The sequence below is a fragment of the Phyllostomus hastatus genome, unplaced genomic scaffold (assembly GCF_019186645.2).
Source record: "Phyllostomus hastatus isolate PE091 unplaced genomic scaffold, TTU_PhHast_1.1 phas_contig_58, whole genome shotgun sequence".
Taxonomy (NCBI): domain Eukaryota; kingdom Metazoa; phylum Chordata; class Mammalia; order Chiroptera; family Phyllostomidae; genus Phyllostomus; species Phyllostomus hastatus.
This window is the reverse complement of record NW_025333916.1, coordinates 14585049-14609365: the sequence shown is the minus strand read 5'-3', so window position 1 is coordinate 14609365 and position 24317 is coordinate 14585049. Positions and strand designations below refer to the sequence as shown.

The window sequence follows — 24317 nt, the reverse complement described above, 5'->3', positions numbered from 1 at the left end:
GATGTAACAAAACCCAAGAACAGTGGAAATGAACACTTTTGCTTTACTCATGTCAATTAAAAATAAATTATGACCTGAAAGAACTTTTTATATCTTTTCAAACTTCAAAGCTTTTATCTTTTCAAGTACACAAGACTGAAAGTCATGTGTAGTGTCATAGTACATATTGGTTTATGGTATATGAAAGAAGGAAGTATGGTTAGTATCTTACCATTGAAATTGGATGTAAAACAGAACACATCGTATCTGCTTTTCTCCTTATCCCAAAACCCGTAGTTCCTGACACCGGGCACAGTATTCTGGCCTCCGCAGGGCTCCCTTGGCTTGGTGATAGGGTATTGCACAGAGCCATCACTGAGCCAGCCGGCATTGCACCAGTCCAGCCCACCCCGCCAGGCATCGTACAGCTGGTCAAAGGAGGCAATCACAGCATCCTGGGCCAGACAAGCCTGCTGTGCTTCATGGAAGTTGAGATTATAGCGCCCCAGTCGTGGAAAGTAAGGGAATACCACACCTATACAAAGGAGAAAGCACAGGATCATTAGTGGCACAAAAAGTAACAAGTATGAATAAATCCCACTTGACTGGTGAAAAAACATGATAAACTCTCCATCAGATGAAGCAGTAGGTTTTGGCAACTTGCATTGGTTTCTCCTTGTCTCTTTCCCCTTTAAACAGCCTCTCAGCCCTGAGTGTGTCACAGTTCACTTTGTGGTTTGACAACTTCAGTGATTTACCTCTTTTGCTAAGAGTTCAGCCTGAACCTTGAAATTCTCCTTTCTAAAATGATTCGCCTGTGGACTATATTTTCCAAATAGCCATCTTTGAGAATTTACCACTGCTGTTGGTTACTATCCCTAAAAATGTATTCCTGAGCCCTGTTTGGGAGAAAGTCAATATTGAAAACTAAGCATGGTAGGGGATACAGAAGTAGTGCTGAGAGAGAAGTTATTTATCAAAATTCACAATGTATTTTTCTTAGTAATTATTCTTATATAATTAGTAATTCATTTTATATTATCTTTTAAAAATATAAATATGTTAAATTATCCATATATATTTTTTCCTTTTTTTTTCTTTTTTTTTATTGTTGTTCAAGTACAGTTGTCTCTATTCCGCCCCCACCCCCACTCCTCCTTCCCCAGCCATCTCCACTTCCCATCATGGATCCTACTCCCCTTTGGTTTTGTCCATGTGTCTTCTATACATGTTCCTTGACAACCCTTCTCTCTTCTCCCCCCATTATCTCCTCCGACCTCCCCTCTGGTTACTGTCAGTTTTTTCTTAATTTCATAAACTGTCTTTTACACTTGATCCTAAAAACTTGCAGATAAGTAACTTTTGCTTACAGGACTTCTGATTTGGAGAAACCTCCAAGTGAAATCCTTTGCACATCTAACAAAAACCTAATTGAACAGTCTTATTTTATCTTAATAAAGCAATTCTTTACGGTGAGGAATACTTCCGTAATGAACATCATAGATCTCATATTTGTTTCAGTTTTTAACACAGCCATTAAACTTTTTTTCCTGTTCTTAAACAATGCTGCTAAAATAAAGGCTTTATTTAAAAATATTTTCATTACTATTTTTCAGTTTTCACATTCATATATTGCAAAACAAAACTAAACTTTTAAAACAATTTTTATTAAAGATGGGAAAATAAGTAAAACTTCCTGATGCTTGTCCTAAACAAGGTAGGGTAAGAATAGACATCAGCTGATTAAGTGAATGCCAGAGAATTAAGTTAAATATTTTAAAAGGCAAATATAAGTTGTGTGATTTGGCAGCTAGTTAGCCTGGGAAGATGCAGCGGTTTTCCAAAAGCATTCTTTTAGTCAAATAATCATGGGAGGCGATTGAGCTGTCTCACAATTTTCTGCACAATTTCTTTAAAGGATAATGATTGCTTAAGAAAGCAAAGTTGTGCCATTTGCTGGACTTGAAGAAGGACACTGTATCAAAATGTTTTCCCCATTATTGCTAAAAGACAATGTTAGTGTGATTGTTCAAGTCCTTGCATTGGATTTTTAAAATATAATTAGAATTAATAGTTTAGATAAAGAATATAAAAAGTTGTCCCACTGACAGTAATGTGGTGAACTATATCACTTGTGCTATTTTTATGAGACTGTAGGCCTTATTAAAGATGAATGTACAATTCACTAATAGTGCAACCAGTCCACACAGGAAGTGTTTTCTTTTATAAGTTGTCCTGGAAGACTCTACAAGAAGAAGTTTCAATAGCCTAGATCAAGTCACATCCACTGAAGGCCTCTGCAGGACACGTTTGTCTCTCTAGGGCAGTCCAGCTGGCACTGTCCACAACAGGCAGAGATCCAGGAAGGCTTCCTGATCTCATCCTGCCTTCTCAGGTTCTTGGCTAAGTGATCTGTAAGCTGAATCAGAGCCAAAAGGAAGGAGGAAAAGACTCTCGGATTGCCAGTGCCCCCTGCAGTGATGATGGAAGGGAAACCTTCATATGGCTCTATCTAAGAAGAGCTACACCCAGGTGTCCAGCTAAGAATCCAGTCAGTGCTAAGAAGAAATTGCTACAGTGCTCCCTGTCCATTGTGCCTTTCATCCTTTCCTCAGCAAACCCAGGAATGCTGCTGTAAATGAAAATGCTTAATTTATCCACTAGCGATTTCCTTGGTAGCTGGATGTCAAGTGACAGAAAAATTCCAAAATATGTCCATGTGGAGAGAAAAGGAAACCATATGGGTTGAATTCCATTTTCCAAATGGCTTAAGAAGGTAACAGTGAAGAATGTAGAATATATTTTTTAATTGTTATTCTATTATAGTCACCCCCATTTTTCTCCCTTTGCCCTCCTCTGCCCAGCTAGTCCCCTGCTCCCACAATCTCCACACCATTGTCCATGTCCATGGGTCATTCATATATGGTTTTTTGACTAATTCCTTCACCTGTTTTCCACCATTATCCCCTCTGGCTGCTGTCGTTCTGTTCTATGTTCCCATATCTTTGGTTCTATTTTCCTCGTTAGTTTATTTTGTTCATTAGTTTCCTCTTAGAAGTGAGATCACATGGTATTTGTCTTTCACCAACTGGCTTACTTCACTTAGCATAATGTTCTCCAGTTCAATCCATGCTGTTGCAAAAGGTAGGAGCTCCTTCTTTCTTTCTTTTGCATAGAATTGCATTGTGTAAATGTACCAGTTTTTTAATCCACCCATTTACTGATTGGCACTTAGGCTGTTTCCAGCACTTGATTATTGTAAATTGTGCTGCTATGAACATGAGGGTGCATAAGTTCTTTTGAACTGGTGTTTCAGGATTCTTGGGGTTTATTCCCAGCAGTGGAATTGCTAGTTCAAAAGGAAGTTCCATTTTTAATTTTTTTTGAGGAAATTCCATGATGTTTTCTACAGTGACTGCACAAGTCTGCATTCCCACCAACAGTGCACAATGGTTCCCTCTTCTCCACATCCTCACCAGCACTTGGTGTTTGTTGATTTATTAATGATAGCCATTCTAACTGGAGTGAGGAGATATCTCATTGTGGTTTTGATTTGCAAGAATATTTTAATTTATAATAATTTTAAAAACTAAAAAAATCAGGCTTAAATTCATGGCAGTATATTTAGTGGACTTTCATGGGCATTAGGAAAATTTTTTCTTTAGTAATTTGTCCTTGATTAATCATCGAATATTACTGAAATGTGGTAGGTTCAGGTTCAAATCCAGTGTAGTATTTTTTATTTGAGCTCCTTTCATATTTAGCATAATTTCAAGCAAGCATTTCCTAAAGTCAAAATGAAACCCTATATTAAAATTTCACTATTTTCCAATCATAAGAATAAATGATCAACTTACTGTTTTATTGGCTTAAAAGATTTACATACACTTTAATGAATATTTGATGATGCTGGAAAGAACCCACTGCAAGTATATGAAGGTCAATTTCTATGTTTTACTCAGCCAAAATTTTAAAAGCTTCACTATATTATGCACATTCAGTGCATACAGTTCAACAATCAGATATTTCTTACAAAGAGGAACATTTCTGGAACAACATAATTTTTAGCATTAATTTATTTACATATTTTACTTTCAGCTTATTAAAATTTCAACACCTACAACTATGACTGCAGAAATATTCTTGGCTCTTTGAGAAAAATCTGCAATTTCTACAGCTGAATTATGGAGCTAGTGGTGACTGCTTTCATCCACCACTTACAAAAATAAGAAAAGTCAAACTTTCATGGGTGAAAAGAAGGGTATTTAGTTATTTTCTGAGTATAATTATTTTATCCTTATATGTCAAAGTACAATAAATGCTCTTTACTTTTCCACGGAGGTCTGGTATGCATCACTGCAAAGGGGTTAATGAGGATGGTACATCATCACATGGAAATGAGCAATAGCAAACGATGTGAGTAGTTCTGTCAGTGGAAGTATGTTTTGAATATATATTCTTTAATATTTATAATTGTAGTCTATTTCATCCCAGTTGTTGGCAAACATTAAGTTGTTAGACATATGAAAGGTTTTCATATCATGATACATATAAAAACTAAAGTAAATTTCAATAACTCCATTAAGTAACTACATTTAGTAACAAAAAGGCAGAGACCATGCAGCATAGTTTTACCTTCCTCTAGGCCTTTCCTAGGGGTTAACAGTGCTATGTACACGTATGGAATTATTTTTCTATTTCTGAAAGTCCTCAGATGATATTTTTTGTGTATTTGGCCTCAGTTTCACCAATATTCATGGGTATTAATTTGAATCAAAAACTGAAAGCACAGATGACATGCATTCAGGAATGAAGAACAACTGGGAGGAAAAGGTCACAAAACCCCATTTTACAGCATCGTATAATTCATTAGATACATTAAGCTAATGAATCTCCATACATGTGATGGGATTCTAAGGGGTTCAGAGGTCAAATCTTCAATGATGTGCTAGTGGAGCAAACCCATCCTTTTCCAAGTGCAAAAATCCATCCTAGGAGGTGAAAGGAGCTTCTAGCATACACACACTTATAGTTCATGTGCACAAGGAAGAAAAATATTCTATCAAAGCAGCTAAAATTCATCCTCTAGCGTAAAGAAACTCAGAGATTCATGAATGTAAGTTTTGAGATACATGAGAAACCACAGAGAAGAGTTTCCCTACTGGTGGGGCATTTAGAGTGTGGGCTTTGGGCAGAAGAGACACAGGATGACAAGGACATTTTTATTGTTGAGCTTTCTGTAGATTTGGGGTTTTGAACCTACTGAATGTATTACATATACAAGAAATGAAAATTTCCCTCAAATGTCTTGACCATTTGGTATTCAATGTCTAAGAGACTATTGACCATTTAAAAAAAAAGTACTTCTTGCCCTGGCTGGTGTGGCTCAGTGGACTGTGTGCTGGTCTGTGAACCAAAGGGTCGCTGGTTTGATTCCCAATGAGGACACAGGGCTGGGTTGTAAGCTTAGTCCCCAGTAGGGGGTATGCAAGAGGCAACCACACATTGATGTTTCTCTCCCTTTCTCCCTCTCTTCCCCTTCTCAAAAATAAATAAATAAAATCTTTTTTTTTATTTTATTTTAATCATTGTTCAAGTACAGTTTTCTCCCACTTACTCCCATTCCAGCCCACCCACCCAACCCTCCCCTCTTCCCCCCCATTACCCCCCACCCCTAGTTTTTGTCCATGTGTCCTCCAAATTTGTTCCTGTAAACCCTACCCATTTCCCCCTGAAATTCCCTCTTCTCTCCCCTCTGGTCACTGTCAGTCTGTCCCCTATTTCAGTGTCTTTGGTTATATTTTGTTTGTTTCTTTGTTTTGTTATTTAGGTTCCTGTTAAAGGTGAGATCATGTGGTATTTGTCTTTCACTGCCTGGCTTGTTTCGCGTAGCATAATGCTTTCCAGCTCCATCCATAATGTTGCAAAGGGTAGGAGCTCCTTCTTTCTTTCTGCTGCTTTTTAAAAAATACTTCTTTACAGTAATACTTAAATAAATGTGGAGGTAACTTTTTTGTTAAATTGTTTTCAGAATTACTTTACAGAATACAATTACATGTATTTTAGTTAGTAGATATCCTTCACAAAACTTGCCACTATTTTGAAAGTGAGATAATTTTAGTAGTATAATAAAAAAGCATTGAATCTGAATGTCTCAATAACCATGTAATGAGATTTAAATTTTGAATAGCATAGGCAGTTTCTGAATATTATTAATTCAGTTCCACTGCACATTTCTTCTACTTGCAAATAGCTTCAATTTTGCGCATAACCATTGTGTGTACATTTCAAATATGAAAGCTGGAATCATAGCCTATGAAATACACAAGAATAGAAAAACATGCAATGCATGGACTTTTGGTTTATTATAGCTTTGATAACCACTAGACATCCTGAAAAAAAAAAAGACTAGACATCATGAAAAAATAAATGATCAATGGTAAGTTATAATTTCTAAGTTTGACATGATTTATAGATACTTACCTTGTAAATCTAATGCTACCACAGCAGTATCATCTTCTAATCCTTCAATCACCTCACACTTGTATTTCCCATAATCCTCCAGGGTGAGGTCTGTGATCACCAGAGAAGCATCGCTTTCACTGCCCCCTTTCAGAAACACTCTACCCTGGTAGCCTGCATAGGCTTTCTTGTGGTATCCCATGGAAACAAAAACATCCACTTCCTTAAGGTAATCTGAAGTTAGCTTGGTCCACTTAATTCGGATTTTGTGGGTTCCTGAGCCAAATGCTGTAGGGTCTCGAAAAAATGTACATGGCAGTGTAACATTGCCACCTCTGTGTGAGAACACCTTGGCTTGTTCTGCTTCCACACGGAGATGGGGGCCATTTTCTGCTATAATTAAAAAAAAAGAAAGAAAAGAACCATTAATATGCTTTTTGACATTTCTCTGAAGTGAAATATGCTACCTCTACAGGGTATCTGATAAATAGTAGCATTGGGTGATAAGCTTCTCTGCATTGTTTGAGAGCAGTCCCTTTTGAACCAGGATGGAAAGTTACCCCTAACATTTATAGGGCATCTGGAAGGTAGCCATGTCTTTTGAACCATTGAAAAGAGGAAGAATGTGCATTAGCATTAAGAAATATTGGATATAAAATTCCATAGTCATCTGGAGTTTGATGATTTCATAATAAATGTTATTTTTTTTTACATTTAAATGTCAAATATATAGAAACAAGACCAAGAAAAATGATGAAGTGCCATGATTATTTCATTAATATAAACAAAAAATTTGTAGATATAGTTTCCTCTTCCTAAGTGAGCTTTCTAATATAATAAATCTGTATTATATTTATAGAAAAAGTATAAAACAACATGATCAACTTTTATTATACTTCTGGCCAAAGAACTTAGAATAGCCTCAACTTTATGGCCTCTATTCAAATATATACCTGTAATTAAAATGCCATTCTGGAGTATTTTAAGCAACATGCATATCTTAGTTTTTATAAAAGGCCAGACATCACAAAGGTATTTTAGTGAATGCTTTATAAAACCTCCAGACTTTAAAATATATTCCTTAAAACTTGAATGTTAAAAGTGTATCCAAAGTTATACTTATTTTCTGACTAGCCAAATAATTACTTCTTTATTTCCTTAAATCACCTTCTATTTCCTCTCTCTTTGCTTCCTGCTATTTCTTATTTAACAGTTATCACAGCCACCTTTCCCTTCCTTGTCCTTTTGTTTTCCTTTGCCAAAGACTTTATCGCCTTGCCTTCCAGAGAGTACCGCAGCATTCCAAGCTTGCCAAGTCAGCAGGGCTGCGGTTCTCTAGAGAGCCATGGTTATTTTCAGATCTTGGCTTTCTCTGGGGTTTCCCTTGGTTAGCTCATTGTGCCTTTGACCTTGACAAGGTCTCTTGAGGATGTGCAAGATTTGAAAATGAGAAAGTGATATAAGGACTCTTGGACACACACAACTTCTCATCTATACACAGCTTTCAAAGGCTTCCAAAAACTGCCTTTCCTCTAGCCCTTCTGCCATAGGCAGGTAGGTACTGAGTAAACCTTGGACATGAATCATTTAAGATACACAAGACAATATGAGTTGTAGCCTCTCACCTCCAGACAGATCTAAAACTTAGCTATTTAGTGGCATACATATTATTCAGATTTAAAAATAAAAAGTATACAGAAATAGATACAGTGGTTCTACTTTTATAATATAGCAATCAAAATCATGCAATATTTAAAAATAAAGTAAATTTCATGTATAGATTGGCCCCAACCCTCAGAAACAGAAAAGTTTAACAGTTCCATCAATGCCCCCACTTTGGGGAGAGAGAAAGAGAGAGAGGGAGAGAGACAATATAATGGCTTAATTAAAGTGAATCCAGCTCATTAAACATTTCCTTTAGATTTTATTTTTAGGACCATCAACTTATAAGAGATGAAAGGTAATCTATCCAACTCTACCCTATGTATGATTGTCCTCTACAATATCCCCAATGACTGCATATAAGTTATACCTAAGTATCTCTAGTGTTTTCTTTCTGGGAGGAGAAGAATGAGCTGTTGACTAAGTTAGCTCAGTTATGCGTGAGGGTCATAGGGAAGATCTCCTACCTCCTTGGGAGGACACCTAGGAGTTGGGCTTTCTCCTGCTGGAACTTCAGTCTAGACATGACACAAAACTACAAAAGGTTGCAGTTTCATGTTCCTTTTAAGCTCTTTAAAGTCGAAACTAATGTCCAAATGCACTGGGATATGGGTTATCACAGTGGTTAGGAACAAGGACTTTAATGTGATAGAGACCTTGTTCTAACTTCACCGCCCTAATTTACTGGCTTTGTAGCCTCGAGTAAGTTGTGCAACTTCTAAACCCAATTTTGTTATATGTGAATTAGGGGTAGTAGTACCTACTCTACAGAGTTGACTTTTTTATTGTTTTATTTATTTATTCTTTATTGTTTCTCAAGTACAATTTTCTGACTTTTCCCCTCTCCTCTCCCCACAACTTCTAGAGTTGACTTAATAGACACATAAAACACTTAAAATAATGGCAGACCCAAAGTAAGCATCCATTCACTAGTAACTCTTCCTACTGCATAGATTTTCCACAGTATTTCTCAAATATAACACTGCTTTATACTGAGCTTAATATTGGCATATGTTAACCTTCCATGGTTTCACTTAATTATAAAGTTTTGAACTCTGTGGAGTAAAAAAGTACATAAAATGCCACCTGTGTTGTACAGGAAACGTGGAAATGATTGTATGGTTGGGCGTAATCATAAGGTATTCCAGAATGAACACAAGAGCTGAGTGTTTCATAAATTAAAGAGTTAAAGCAAAGATCAAAACTCTTGTGCAAAGGACTGAGACTTCTAATTTTTTTCTTGTGGTTAACTCTAAATCATCTTGTAGTACTTTAGAAGTGTAAGCTTATGGTTTTTTAGGTACTATTTACTTTTACTCCAGCATCGTGAGTAGATGATGACTTACGTGGTGTAATGTCGAGAAGGGAGCAGACACAAAAATCCAGTCTTTCCACAAAATAAGGTTTTGTACAAGCCTACCAAATAAATTTCTACCATTTTATTTTTATTTTGGGGGGACTGGGTGTTGAGCTAATAGATGACAGAAGTCCCTGACTGAAATTCAAAAAATCCTGAGAAAGATGTGTAATGTGTAACATATTTAGTGACTGAGAGCCATTAATCATTAACCTGAACCTCTAACACAGCCTGCTGAGAACACTGCATTCTGTTTGCTCATTTTCATAGCAGATCCACAGTGCAGATTACAGAGCACTGAACACTGATGGGGAGTAGCCTGCTACAGAACAGGTAAGATGTAGGCATGAGCACTGGACAGTGAGTCAGGAGCTCTGGCTTCTATTGCAGGCTCTACCAGAACTTAGCCATTTCAGCAACAGGTATATGCCATGAGAACATTGAGTGTAAGAGTTTAAGATTCTTAAAGAAAATTTTTTTAATTTAATTTTTTAAAATCCTTACCCAAGAACATGCTCACTGATTTTAGAGAGAGGGGGAGAGATGGAGAGAGAGAGGGAGAGAAACTCTGACACCAAGAAATGTTGGGGGCCAAGATAAGCCTGAAACAGGCTGATGCAATCAGAAATAAAGATTGCGCTTCCACAACAGGATGTTTGCGGTCAGGCGCCTAGCCTGAACATGCAGATAGCACGCCAATCAGTGCCTTGATCATGCGCCCATCACACGTCCCCTGACCAATCCTAGCTAAGAGCACGCCCCAAGGCTACCAACCAGAGCTACTTCCTCTATCTGCCTTCCTCCACCCCTCTCTATATAACTCCCTCCATTTTTAAATAAAATTTGCAGCTTGATCAGAATCCTTTGTCTTGCTGTCGTTCTTTCACGCCTCCTGTCCCATCCCTTTTCATCCGTTGCAGGTATATCGGCGGACCCCGTTGACTGCCTCGAGGGCCGAGGCAAGTGGCGCCCAACGTGGGGCCCCGCTGATTGCTCGTGCGGACCGCTGTCCCCTTCGACCGCAGCGTTTTGACTGCTTTGCAGCGTCTCGCCCGGCTCACCGCGACTGCCCAACCGCGCGCCGGCATTCCCTGACGACCCCCGTTCCCCGACAGCGGCATCTCAAAGGTAAGACCCAACCATGGGACAGGCATGTTCACAACGTGATTTATTTGTTAGTCAATTAAAGGAATCCCTCAAGGTGTGGAAGATTCGGGTTTGTAAAAAAGATTTAAATTCCTTTTTTACTTTCATTTTTAAAATCTGTCCATGGTTTCCTCAAGAGGGTAGCATTGACTCCCGTGTCTGGCACCATGTAGGTGATTGTCTGAATGATTATTATAAAGTTTTTGGTTCTGAGACTGTCCCCACCAACATATCAGCCCTGAATATCACCGAACAAAATTGCACCCTCAGCATACCCTTTAGAGTTCAGCCTATGCTTTTTTACTCCTCCCCCTGCATCTATAAGAAATTACAAAATAATTCTTTTGATATTTCTGTTGGTTTCGCTAGCTTTACCAATTGTAGCCACACGCTTAATTACAGCACATCCCTCTGCCCTGGTCCAGGACGAGCATTCATTTGTGGCAATAATCTACCTTTCACCGCCCTGCCCGCCAATTGGACAGGGCTATGTGCCCTAGCTGCCTTACTACCTGACATAGACATTATCCCAGGGGATGAACCCGTCCCGTTCCTGCTTTTGACCACTTCGCAGGACGACACAAAAAGAGCCTTAGCTATTATTCCCCTGCTTGTTGGTCTAGGAGTTTCTGGAGCGGTAGCTACCGGAACTGCAGGATTAGGAGTCGCAGTTCACTCCTATACAAAACTTTCCAAACAACTTGTCGATGATGTCCAAGCCTTATCCAGTACCATTACTGACATTCAAGACCAACTAGACTCCCTAGCGGAGGTAGTCCTCCAGAATAGACGAGGCTTAGACTTACTCACAGCAGAGCAGGGAGGCATTTGTTTAGCTTTACAGGAACGATGCTGCTTTTATGCCAACAAGTCAGGCATCGTCCGGGACAAGATCCAAACCCTTCGAGAAGATCTGGAAAAATGACGAAAAGCCCTAACTGAAAGCCCTTTCCTTACAGCCTTCAACGGACTACTCCCCTTTCTTCTCCCTCTCCTCGGGCCTTTAATAGCTATCATTCTCTTCCTGACCTTTGCTCCCTGGGTTCTCAGGCGCACCACAAACCTCATCCGAGACCAACTTAACTCCCTTCTTGGCAAATCTATCCAGATACATTATCATCAGCTAGAAATGAATGAACCTGGCACTGACTCGCAGCGTTTTCTCCGAGAATGTCCTCGCGCATAAGCGCCTTCTTACCACCCCCCACTTCCTACGGGAACAGTATAACCCTTGGCATTATACTTTACATAAATTGTAATGGATACCGCTAGGTGCAGAGCAAAGCATCGCAAGGAGAAGCTGCCCCGAAGGTGGCTCTGCTATGTCTCCTGAGAGGCAAGTCGGCTTGCATAGAGGTCAGTACCCCAACCCTCTCCTCCGCAAAGGTACTTCAAAGCTCAGGACAAGCTCAGGAGGAGCCAGACCACTGCCTCCCCTAGCCGGTTAATGTCCACTCCTCGCCTTAAAAATGAAAACAAGGGAGGAGATGTTGGGGGCCAAGATAAGCCTGAAACAGGCTGATGCAATCAGAAATAAAGATTGCGCTTCCACAACAGGATGTTTGCGGTCAGGCGCCTAGCCTGAACATGCAGATAGCACGCCAATCAGTGCCTTGATCATGCGCCCATCACACGTCCCCTGACCAATCCTAGCTAAGAGCACGCCCCAAGGCTACCAACCAGAGCTACTTCCTCTATCTGCCTTCCTCCACCCCTCTCTATATAACTCCCTCCATTTTTAAATAAAATTTGCAGCTTGATCAGAATCCTTTGTCTTGCTGTCGTTCTTTCACGCCTCCTGTCCCATCCCTTTTCATCCGTTGCAGGTATATCGGCGGACCCCGTTGACTGCCTCGCGGGCCGAGGCAAAGAAACTGATCGGTTGCCTCACACCACGACTGGGGACAAACCCACAACCCAGGCTCGTGCCCTGACTGGCAATCAAAACTGCAACCTTTCGATTTATTGGATGATGCTCCAGCCAATTGAGCCATAACAGCTGGGGCGAGTTTAAGAGTCTTATCAGACTCACTATGGAAGGTGGTCCTGCTAGGGATCACCCAGGAAATACACTGAGCTGGAGAGGAAGAGAGAAGGCACAAAGACTAGTAAAGGGAATGGGGAGTGCTGACAGCAAACTTTGCACTCTCTTGTCCAGTAGAAGCCTTGCATCTGATCATTGGACACAAAAAGCTGGATCAGTTTGAAATTTATGCTTAAATCAAAATTGTTTGATCGACACTCAGTTGCAAAGCAAATAAAATAGAAAAAATAAAAATAAACTTCGGTAGTAAGAATGAGTATTGCTTGTTTTCCTTTTAAAAATGCAAAAAAAAAGTAGGCAGTATACATATACTCATTTGGAAAGTGAATTTTTTAAGTTCAATTTTGAAGTCGCAGAAATTTCATATTTCTATTAATGAGTTTCAATGACAGTGACTTGAAAGATTTGATGCCCTTCATGGACCACAGTTATCTCCAGGGGAAACAGCAGGGTCTTGTTATTACTTTACAAGTTCTGCTGTGAAATCCAGGACGTTGTTCAATTTCACAAAATTATAAAAGCAATTACATGACCAAATAAGTGATCTTTATATTGCCATATAATTTAGATGCTGTCTTTTAAACAATAGAACAAAAGCAATTAGTTACTGAAAAACAATTTAGAAACATGATATTGGATTATTTATTACCTATTGTTCTTAGTTCTATTAAAAATGTAATGCCCCCTTTTTTATTTTGTCCATTCTTTGTCGAGAAATACACAGGTAACAGAAAAAGAAGAGAAGGTGCTACAGATCCAAGTTTTCTTTTCAAAATAAACTGTCAATTGTGCACATAGCCAGTCTTGGTTGGTTACTTGCTCACTGGCATGTAGGTGAAGTAGCCTACAGACTTTTGAACTTTGTAGATCAATAAAATGTAAACAGAAAAACAAAGAATTGGGGAATATAACATGGCTAAATAAGACACTAAACTAGGACATTAAAAATACTGTCCTTTACCACCATCTGAATTTTTGATTGTAATAAAATATACATAACATAAAGTTTGCCATTTTAACCATTTGTAAGTGTATGATGCAATGGCATTAATTACCTTCACCATATTGTACAACCACCAGCACTACCTATTTCCAAAAATTTCATCACACTGAACAGAAAGCTATTTCTCCCTGCCATTCCAAACTGGGAGGATGAGACTCAACTGTTAGCGCCACGGTGAGTCATTTGAAAAAATCGCACTGGTTTTAAAAATAGGTCCTTGTTTCTCTGACATCTGTTATCACTGTGGTGGGTTCGGGTGTGTAAAACTAACACTTTGAAAGCTGTTACTTTCATTAGGGTAGCCAAACCTGCCTGAGGACGAGCAGCCAAAAGGGATTTGTGTCCTTACTGCTGTGCTTGCATTGTCTAGTGAAAATAGTCACTCTGCCTCCCCCTCCACGTCTGGTTCACAGGGCTCCTCCCTCAGCAACACCACGCCTGGCACTCGCAGTGTCTGCGACCGCAATGGACTGCGCTGTGCTGCCTATGGCCTGCACTCACTGTAGCAGTAGGCATGGATGCCTGCTACTTGCTTTATACAGTTACACAGCTCTAAAATGAGAACACTTTATAAAAAATTAAATATACATACTAGTAGCTCAGTGGATTGAGCTCGGGCTGTGAACCAAAGTGTCTCAGGTTCGATTCCCAGTCAGGGTACATGCCTGGGTTGCAGGCCATGACCCCCAGCAACCGCACATTGATGTTTCTCTCTCTCTCTTTCTCCCTCCATTCCCTCTCCAAAAATAAATAAATAAAATCTTTAAAAAAAATTAAATACACATACTAAAGATTATTTAAAAGAAAGTATAATGTAAGCATTGGTCTCTCATTGTACCTTACATATTCCATTTGAGTAGGGTGATTTAGAAAAAATGAAAAAAAATGTAGTATCTTACTCATTAAAATTTAACTGTTTATAATTATTTTGTTTCTCTCAGCTTGGAACGAATATAATTTTTCATGAAGTTGCTCACCTGGAGTCAGAAGCTCCCATCCTTTCATTATAATTCTGACATGTCTGGTCAGCTTTGCATCAGAAACTTTATGAGGGTCCTCTTTCTGGACCCTACTGCCTCCCGACCCCCACCTTCCATCCAGCCTTTACTGTCCTGTTGGAGAGCTGATGACTTTTAATTTGTCAGAAGCAGAGCTTTCATTTCTTCCCCAGATATCCCCAAATGCAAAGGACCCTGAGGTTCTCTATGACTCAGCGCCTCAGGAAGGGCAGACCTAAAGAGGGCAGGAGAGGAGTTTTAATGAGGGTCCATTTTGCCCTCTGCCCTCACCTACTTGTTTTGAGTTTGAAACACTCTTGGATTTGTCCCTAGCCCATCTTTGCTTCATTTGAAGTTCAAACTCTGCTCTAAGAGAATGTCATGCTTCTAATCATTTGCATAACTCAAAAGAAATATGTATCCATGCATAAACTATATCTGAAAGGATCTGCAAAAAACTAATGACCTTCGTAGCCTGTAGAAAGCTGAGGTAGATGTCTGGGTGTAGGAATTTTGGGAGACTTTCACTGTGTATACTTGTACATTTAAAATATTTTAAACCATGTGAATGTATTGCCTATGTACAAACTAAAATAAATGGTAGGAAAATAAATTAAATAGTTGAGGGAATTTAACTAACAAATAAATAAACCAAAAAAACTTATCTAGAACATCTCCAGAAAATATGCTAAAGAGCTCTTAGCCAAGATTGTAATCATATAATATGGTTATCATTGAAGGATAAATTAAGGATTATATATTTTTTGCAGAAGACCTATTGCTCCGTTAATAAAAATGTTCTCTTTAAACATGTCTTTAAAACATGCAAAACTTATCTCATAGACTGTTCCTTAAAGATACTGTTGTTAAATGTCCTGACTGGTGTCTAGTTTTGAACTACAAAGGGAAAAGCCAACGCTGAAAATGGGATAAGTGAAGACTGCTCTTCGCTGTCAAGTGCTCAGGGCCGGTTTCCACCACCTGTGACCCTGCCTTGTGGTCTCACAGGCCTCAAGGATTCACTCCTCTCAACCACCCTGCTCCCCACCTCCCTGCCTTCTCTCTAACCTTTGTAGAGTGTTTGTGCCTTGCTACTTCCTATCGATCTACAGCTGAACCAAATTGCCTAGAATTGTGCTTTTACAATTTCTTTGTAGCATCTTCTTAGGTAGTGCCTTAAGCTAAATTGTTTCTCTAATGGGAAACTATCCAGCACCAAAATATAGTATTGTTTTGGATAGTGCTGACAATGAATGCATACCATGTTATTATATGCAAATTTCAGAGTAAAAATTGAAGAACAAATTTATTACTATATTTTACAGCCTAGGGGTTGAACTCTGGCAATACATATTGAAAAAAAATTCTGGAAGTATGGAACTTTTCTCCCCAAAGGATATTTTAGACAAAACTTTGCCATATAAATCTGAGAAAAGATGAGCTTCTCTGATTGAAATGTGCATCAAGAGCCCCCTCTAATAGCCCTAGGGGGGAATCAACTGAACCCAGCTTAATAAAAAACCATTCTGAGATGTAAAGCTGAAACTGTTTATATCCTGAAAAAAAATTCTGTCTTCTTAATTCTCTTTTTTCATCTTTTTCTACCAGGAAGAAGTATGATGAGGGAGTTGAGTTCTGTTCTGCTGATTAAGCTCTTTGTGGGCTTTAACTCTTCCCACATTCATTATTACTTCATCTATTTTTTTCAACTGTGAGTATTTATTGGTTACATAAATGCTCTATGCCCCTTATATTGTATCATTAACCTCTCTGTGTCTCAGTTCCCTCATCAGCAAAACAGAGCTGGGTCGCCTCCTTCCCAGGGCCCTGGTGAGATTAAGTGAGGTAATATGTTGCAGACTTCCTCCTGCCTTACATTCGGTGAGTGCCCAGAAAAGCTGGCTCTTACTAACAAACAGCTACCGAGCTCCACAAGTGTGCCAGGTATGCAGCAGCTTCTGTCTTCCACATCGCCTTCTTTTCTGTGCTCCTTTAGAGACAGTTCCTAAAAACTACTGGTTCCTGACAAATTCAAAACATGTCAGCTCTTAATGATTCTCTTAACCCATTGGTTCTTAACAAAAATAAGAGTGCATTTCAGGACTACCACTTGAGAAGCCTTTCAAGAAAATCTGTTTGTGTTTATATAATCCAACTGCTTTCTGCCACCTCCTCAGTTTCCTTGGGGGGTCCAGACAATCATCATTCAGGGATACGTGTGTAGTGAGTTTTTTGCAGCTGCCAACCCACCCCCACCTCACCAACTCCTATAAAGAATCACCACGGTGGCATATGGGAAAAATTTCTCTGGGGTCCAAGACCAAACTCTTTTTTTCATTGTGACTTGATTTCTTCTGGAACACAATTATATTCATGGACTGGAATAAAATGACCAGTTTACCCAGTGCTTCCCTTAAAAGTTTCTAAGAGAAGGTGTAGATGAGGTTATATGGTTACTGTGTGAGTTAGGAGCACAAGAACTGGTCTGCCTGAGTTTGAATCTCAGCTTTACCTCTCAGTAACCATAGGACCTGAGGCAAGCTACTGAACCTCCCTCAGCCTCAGTGAGGACAACCACCTTCATACAGTGCTGTGGGGAGGACTAAGTGACACAACTCAGGTAGTATACTTTCTACTGTGTATCATACACAGTAATATTAATATTATTGTCACTGGTGAGCCCAACACGACTGGTCCCAGAACTAGAGATGATCTTAGTATTTTTGTCAACTGAGACTTGTCTGCTCTGAATTTCAGAATTTAAATTTTTCTGTGTTATTAAAGATTTATGGAAAAAGAAATAGATTTAATTCTTATTATTTTAGATTTAGAATAAAGCAAATTGGTTATCACAGTTATAGAGAGATTAATGAATGTATTACAGGAAAGTAAACTGGAAAATAAAATAGAATATTTCACTAATATAGTGAATGACTTTCTTAATATAAACATACTGTGCAGGATTTTAACTGTAATGGAGGCTTGTTTCTAAAGGTATGGGGAAATCAAAACATTAGCATGAGTCATTCTTTTTCATTAGGCTGTAATTAACCACACAGTCCTTAATTATTAGAAATGTCTTTATGTGGTAGAGGGGTAGATCGCTAATCTACTTATCTCCACTCAGACCACTTCCCCTTCGCGGTGAAGTACAAGGTCAAGTTATCTATAATTTGCAGAAAGGACACAGTTGGTGTTGGAGGCCATCCAACAACCGACCCTTGACACAGTCAGGTTGGATGAGATGCGTCTGCACAGCAGAAGCGGCTGTGGCCGGGTCTCCTGTCTATCTCTTCCCGTATGCTTGTCCCTATTAGCATCAAGTGGTGAGATTTTTGGACACCTGTGCTTTATAACAAAAAACTCTGCACGATGCCTCTGATTCTGCATGAAATGACTTGCTGACTACTAACTAGAGACCCCTAGCAACCCTAATGTTGCCTGTTTCCCTCACCTGGGAAGTTAAGGACAAAATTAAACTATGGGCAGACCAACTGCCAGAACGCTGAAGGAGGCCATTGCTAGGAATGTTTCAGGGGTCACCATTCAAAAGCTCAAGATTTATTAGAACCATGGCCTCTCCCATGCCCTGGGCAGAAGCAGTTATTGATGGGACCAGGTAAATGGAGGAGGAAGAAGTTTTAATTTAAATATAATAATCTTAGTACATAGAAACATAATATGCCTCCCCAGATATGTAGTTAACAGATCTAGGTAAAAAATCATTTATTTAATTTAGACAATCTAATTTCTATAAACAACAATTAATTTTTAAATCACTCCTTGTACCCCTTTGATTTAGACCAATCTATAGAAATTTAGTAGATATTTAATTATAATCAGTATTTGAAAGTCTGTGCTTGTATGGCTTCGTTGGCTATCTGATTAATGACCCTCTTGGTCAAGTAACCTTTGTTTAATATGGTTGATCTGTGGGACTTCCTGTACTTTTCAGTTATTTCTTTGTTTAACATGATTCATCTGTAAAACCTTCTGTGTTTTTAGAAATTATTTTTATGGTAACCATTTCTGTTTTAATAATCATATTATGTATTGAATATTGTATAATCTCCCCTATAAAAATAAAGATTGATTTTTCTCGGTGAGTCAGTCAGGTCTAGAGAGCCTGGCTGTCCTCCAGCACCTCATCTGGTGTCTTGTTTCATCTGAACCATTCCTCCTTTGGGGACCCAGAGACCCGCTTAGGCTGGACCCCGGCAGGTTGATTTTATACTTATATATGCTTAATGTCTTCACTTAGCATCAAAGACATCAAAATAATACTGTCACAGTCAATCCTGGAGGCAAAAGGGATCCTGTGATTCATTATTTAATAAACAATTATGAACTGACAGCATTCAATGTGCCAAGTATTAAGTTTCGTGCTGAAAACAAAATGAAAGGTAAGTCAAACAGAAATGCCCAGGTGTGCAAGGCTGTGGGAGTGGAAAGGGCACTGCAGTCCTGAGAGCACTGGAAATGAGAAGGACACTCCTCCTTTCCAAAGCAGGAACCACCTCCCACTGATGTTGTCCAATGGGAATACAGGCTGAAGAATAGCACATCTTTAGATTTTTCAACAGACACTAGAAATGCAGATTTTAATGCAAAAATCCCCTATTTTAAGATGTTTGCAAATAACTTAGATGTAAAAAAAATATATGAGAAAAAATGGCCACACTTCAATGATAAGACGTCAGACTTGGGAAGCATTTGCATCTGGGAACCTGTGCCTCCTCTTTTCCACACCTGTTGGTGTTGAGGATCTCTAAATCTCAGGCCAGGGTTGGCTCCTTGCCCCCATCTGCACTGCCTTCTTTCGCAGGTGACCTCATCTAGTCCTATGGCTATAAATACCACTATGTACTGATGATTCCAAAACTTTCTCGTACTACACTTTTTTCCTGGACACCAAACTTAGTAAATCCAACTACCGGCCAGTCATATATTGGACATCAAATAGTTAACTGAAGTCCCCCCTGACCCAGCCCTGCCCAAATCTGTTCTCCCAATCTTCCTCAATTTAGTTTCTGCTTCCATCATCTATCCATTTGTTCAAGCCAAAATCTAGGAGGTGTGTTTACTGTGTTTCTTCCCCCTGTTCTCTACATCCAAGTGCTGCTGTCTGTACCTCCATTTCCCCTCAGCTGGATCATCTTCATCTGCTACCATCCTGGTCTACAGCACTGTGGTTTCTCACCCAATTACCTCAAGACCCTCCTAAAATTCCCCTTACCTTTACTCACTTGATCCACCATAATCCACTGTTCACTGTGGTCTTTTGTACATGTAAATCAAACCACATTGTCCCCTTGCTCTAAACCTTTTAACCATTTTCATAATAAAATCTGAACTCTGTACTCTAAACCAAACACAAAGCACTAGGATCTCACTCCAGCCTACTCTTCCAGTCTTGTCTTAAACCACACCCTGTCCAATGACAGGCTGCAGCTCCTTCAGCTTCCTTCTGGCTTGAAAACATGTTTATTCCCATCTCAGAGAATTCTTCCTCTTTCTCCCTGCAATGCTCTATCCCTGGCTTTTGATGTGACTGGCTCCTGCTCCTTGTCTATTTCTCAGCTAGGTTCAGCCCACAACACCCTTGGGGCTCTCTCACAGCATTTGCCCCTTAAAACACTTGTATATTTATTGTTTATGTGTTCATTTATTTTTATTTGTTCAATTATGTATGCAGGCCAAATAAATGGTTGTTAAGAGGCTGAAGCTCAAGAAGCTTGGTTTTGGAGTATACTTTGTCTCCAATGTATTCTGGGCAGTCCATAAAGACGGTCACTTTGTCTGTTAAAATTACTTTATCCTTTAAACTTAGGTTTCTGTTTACATAGAACCTTCTCCCTGAAGTATTGACATCTAATTAACTTTTTTAGTATTTTAAGCTAATTAAGACAGTGTGATGAAAAAGCGAAGCAAAGACACAAAAATAATCATATGCAGACTTTGGAAATTTAAACCCTGTCAGCTTACAAGAAAGAAAGAATTGACAAAAAATACCTGGAATTTGATCCTGGACTTATTTAATGCACATGTACTGATCACCTACTATGTGCCAGATACTGATTTAGGTGACTGGGATACATCAGCTATCCCTGCCCTGGTGAGGCTGACCTATGTTCTTGTGGCAGAGATGGACAGAAATGATTACTTGAAAATAAAGTTAACAGCCAGTTCTACAGAGAAAAAGAAACAAAGATGTGAGAAAACTCAGAGTCCAGAAAAAGGGGGGAGTGCAGTAGTCAGGCAAAATTCCTTAAGCTGAGAAATAAGCCCAAATTGGAAGAAGGGGAGGGGATTAGCCAAGGGAAACTGTTCCTCATTAGCCATGCAATCTGGAGCAAGAAACAAAATCTCTGGGTCTTGATTTCTTTATTTGTACAATGGCATATTGATCTAGATGTTGCACACTAAAGTCCTTTTAAGTTCTTAAATTCTGTAAACCAGGGGTGTCTAACCCGTGGACTTTTTGCTCATCAGTTTTCATTAGTGTTTGTGTATTTAATGTGTGGCCCAAGACATGCTTCTTCTTCCAGCATGGCCCAGAGACACCGAAAGTTTGGACAGCCCTTCTGTAAACTACGGTTTAGCTTTTGTCAGTGTTAGAATGAAGGCAGTCATCAAATTAGTGTTCATTAAGCCTATTCGATGTGTCATTGTGTTGCTAAATGCCACGGATGCCACAGGATTTAAGAAATGCTCATTATGATAGCAATAATTTGGATGTATCCCACTATATTCATGCATTTATTTAACAAACTACATATTACATATTACTAAAATACATATTAAACACCTACTATGTGCTAGGCACTGCTATATAGCTGCGGTGTTACAAAGTTGACAATCTGATGAGGAAAGAGAGCCATTTTAACACAAAGTAAGACATTCTAACCTGGAACAGAGGAGTAGGTTGACACGCACAGAACAGAGAAATTAACCCACTGGGTGGGGAGTGCCCACTTCTGCCAGGGGTTCTACATATGCATTCTTTTTTCTACCATAGAGATATACTTCTGACATTTTTTTCTTTAAAAAATTATTGTTTTATCTTTGAGAAAATGACAGTAAATCTTACTTATTAAATCGAACGGAAAAAATTTCTATTAGTCTTATTTTTTTAATTTAAAAGAATAACATTTAGCTTATCTGTGTTCACCTTGTAAGCATATTAAAGGAAAACTACTTAAGTTTGGAAAGCTTCTGTTTTTTACAAGGAAAGTAAAAGTATCAGGTAATGTTTAATACTATCGGGGACATTTTAAATTGTGAAACTAAATAGAACAATGAAGGCAAGTTATAAAATGTTTACTTCATTAGAACTACGGTTCTGTTAACAAATACATTTGAGAAGCATGAGTGTTTCCACCAGCCTTTGTGTTTCCTTTCCCAGGTCAGAGAGGAAGTAACAAACGTGACAACAATAACCGCCTTCTACTGGAAGCCAATTGTGTGCCAGGCTCAGTAGTAAGCACTTGTCCAAATAGTATCTAATGTAATTCTTACAAAGCTCTGTGGAATAAACAGTGACTATGCTCAATTTTATAGCTAAGGGAACTAAGACTTGAAGAGATTAATTGCCTAAGTCCAAAGCCATGTGGCATTAGGGGAAAAACTCTTGAACTTGTCTTCAGAAGACCTGCACTTGAACACCAGAGACAGGAAGCATTGGTTCTCTGACCTGAATAAGGTCAAGCAGTTACATATTTAGTATAATTATTACTATTTTGCTTTTTATGCTGTTTAATGAGCAAATGGTCATATAATTTCTCTGTTATCTATGTAAATGTCTTCTTAAACATTGTGTTTTTAAAAAAAGTATATCTATTATCTCTGAACCTCTACATGTAATTAAAAGTCTACAGAAAGAACTTTTGGACTTGATCCAAATATTTTTAAAAGTACACTTTTGTGTGACTTGGTACTCCATATAAAATTCTTCCTAATGGTCTCAAGTTTCAAAGGATTCAGAGGCTGTTTGACTAGGCATATCATGAAACAAGAGATGTAATGCATGAGTTGAGAGTGTTATAAGACAGTATTAACAGCAGCTCTTTCTTCCTGCATCTATATTTGAAGAAATTACTATCCCCTACATCGGGGACAGTATATGATATATAACCTAATATCTTAATTGAACATTTTAGCCTACTCAATGGACAAGTAAAGCTTGCTTTCTTATGTAACCAAATTGCTTCAATAATATAATTAAAAAATAAATTAGTACATGTGCATTTTTTATCTAAGACTGTGTTTTCATGGGAAGCTGGGAGAGTTTTCTTTTTTATAACTGGAAAAATGCTTTTCACCAGAAACCCTTTGCACAGGGATCTACACTCACATTTTCTTTCCCAATAATCTCACTTGAAAAAAAGAAGAAAAGATTAAATGTTTCTGTGTCCATATATTTATAGACGCTCCCACATCCAAATATTTTTAAAAATATTTCCACAACAAAACTGTGAGGAAGCCTTCAGAAAAATAATCAGGTAACTCCTGCATGAGACTCAAGATCACACTATCAAGGAACTTAGCACTGAACCAAGGCAGCTGAGGAGAACTGGAGAATCCTGTGCACATTTTCCTGGGGTGCTTTAGGCCTGCACACTTAAGAGTATAAGCGTAGAGATTTAATGAAAAGTGGGAGGTAGAAACAGTGTTTTTGCAGTGATGTGAATTTTGAACAATTTTCTATTACCGAGGGAAGCTTGTATTGCTTATCAGTACAATTCAGGAACTTGAGAGTCAGATTCACTAAATCATCTGACCGCGAAATTCTTGTAAAATTTTATGAGGGTTTCAGCTTCTTTAAACTTCGTCTGGGCCATGCTTGATAAACAAAAGTTTAAATACAGGAAAATAATCTTATTTAAAGTAAGTAATGCAGGTTATCTGCATTAGTGATTACTATGTTGTGTGGTTTATTTTTGCATATGAAAGAACGGAAATTCCGTCAGACCACCTGGAAATGTTTCTTTGAAGGACTGAAGAATGTGAGCGTTCAACCTAAATGCTGCCATAAAGGGAGAAGAAAACTTTTTATTAGCTGGAAATTAACAAGAACAGGTATTTGGAGCAATTTTAAAACAAATTAAGACTTGTGGACCTAGCCAGCATCATAACCCTGATCCAAATCCCATTTTAGTATTAACTTCCTTAGGCAAAATTCTGGCCTTGTGGTTTTATTACTTGAAAGCTATGAGTAACTTTCTAAGAATATCAATTTACAATTAAAATGAAGTGAACTATCTTGTTATTTCTTTTAAAAATGCTAGATAGTGTATGCATAATCTGGGTATTCTGATACCTCATGCCAGAAATTCCTCCGCACTCTACTCCAACAGAGTGTAAGGGAATGGAAAGGCTGGAGCCATAGAAGTTGCCCCTATTGACAAAACTTAAATCTGACTTCAAGGCTCCCCAAGAGTAATTTTTAAAATGTTAATACACTTCCAAAATAATATTTTCATATTCTGAGTGCAATTTAGACTAAATGGTTATACATAGTTCATGATATAACAGGTATTTGTCTAATAATAACTTAAAATCACAGCTAAAGTTTATTTTAAATCAGCTTTAAAACTGCTATCCTTAATAATGAGTAGGAATTGACCTTTTGGCTGAATTGAATTCTGTGACTAGATGTTAAAAAGA

At 38.5% G+C, this 24317-nt stretch overlaps 1 protein-coding gene across 3 annotated transcripts in view; it reads right to left on the bottom strand.

The window, feature by feature from the left end:
* HAPLN1 (hyaluronan and proteoglycan link protein 1) overlaps window positions 1–24317 on the bottom strand; it is a 72185-nt gene that overhangs the window by 4767 nt on the left and 43101 nt on the right. For all 3 annotated transcript variants that reach the window (XM_045848067.1, XM_045848068.1, XM_045848070.1), the window contains exons 3-4: window positions 6463–6834; window positions 212–514 (exon numbers count right to left, since the gene is read on the bottom strand). In XM_045848067.1, the coding sequence (XP_045704023.1) occupies window positions 212–514; window positions 6463–6834 (675 nt within the window). The remainder of the gene's footprint in view (window positions 1–211; window positions 515–6462; window positions 6835–24317) is intronic.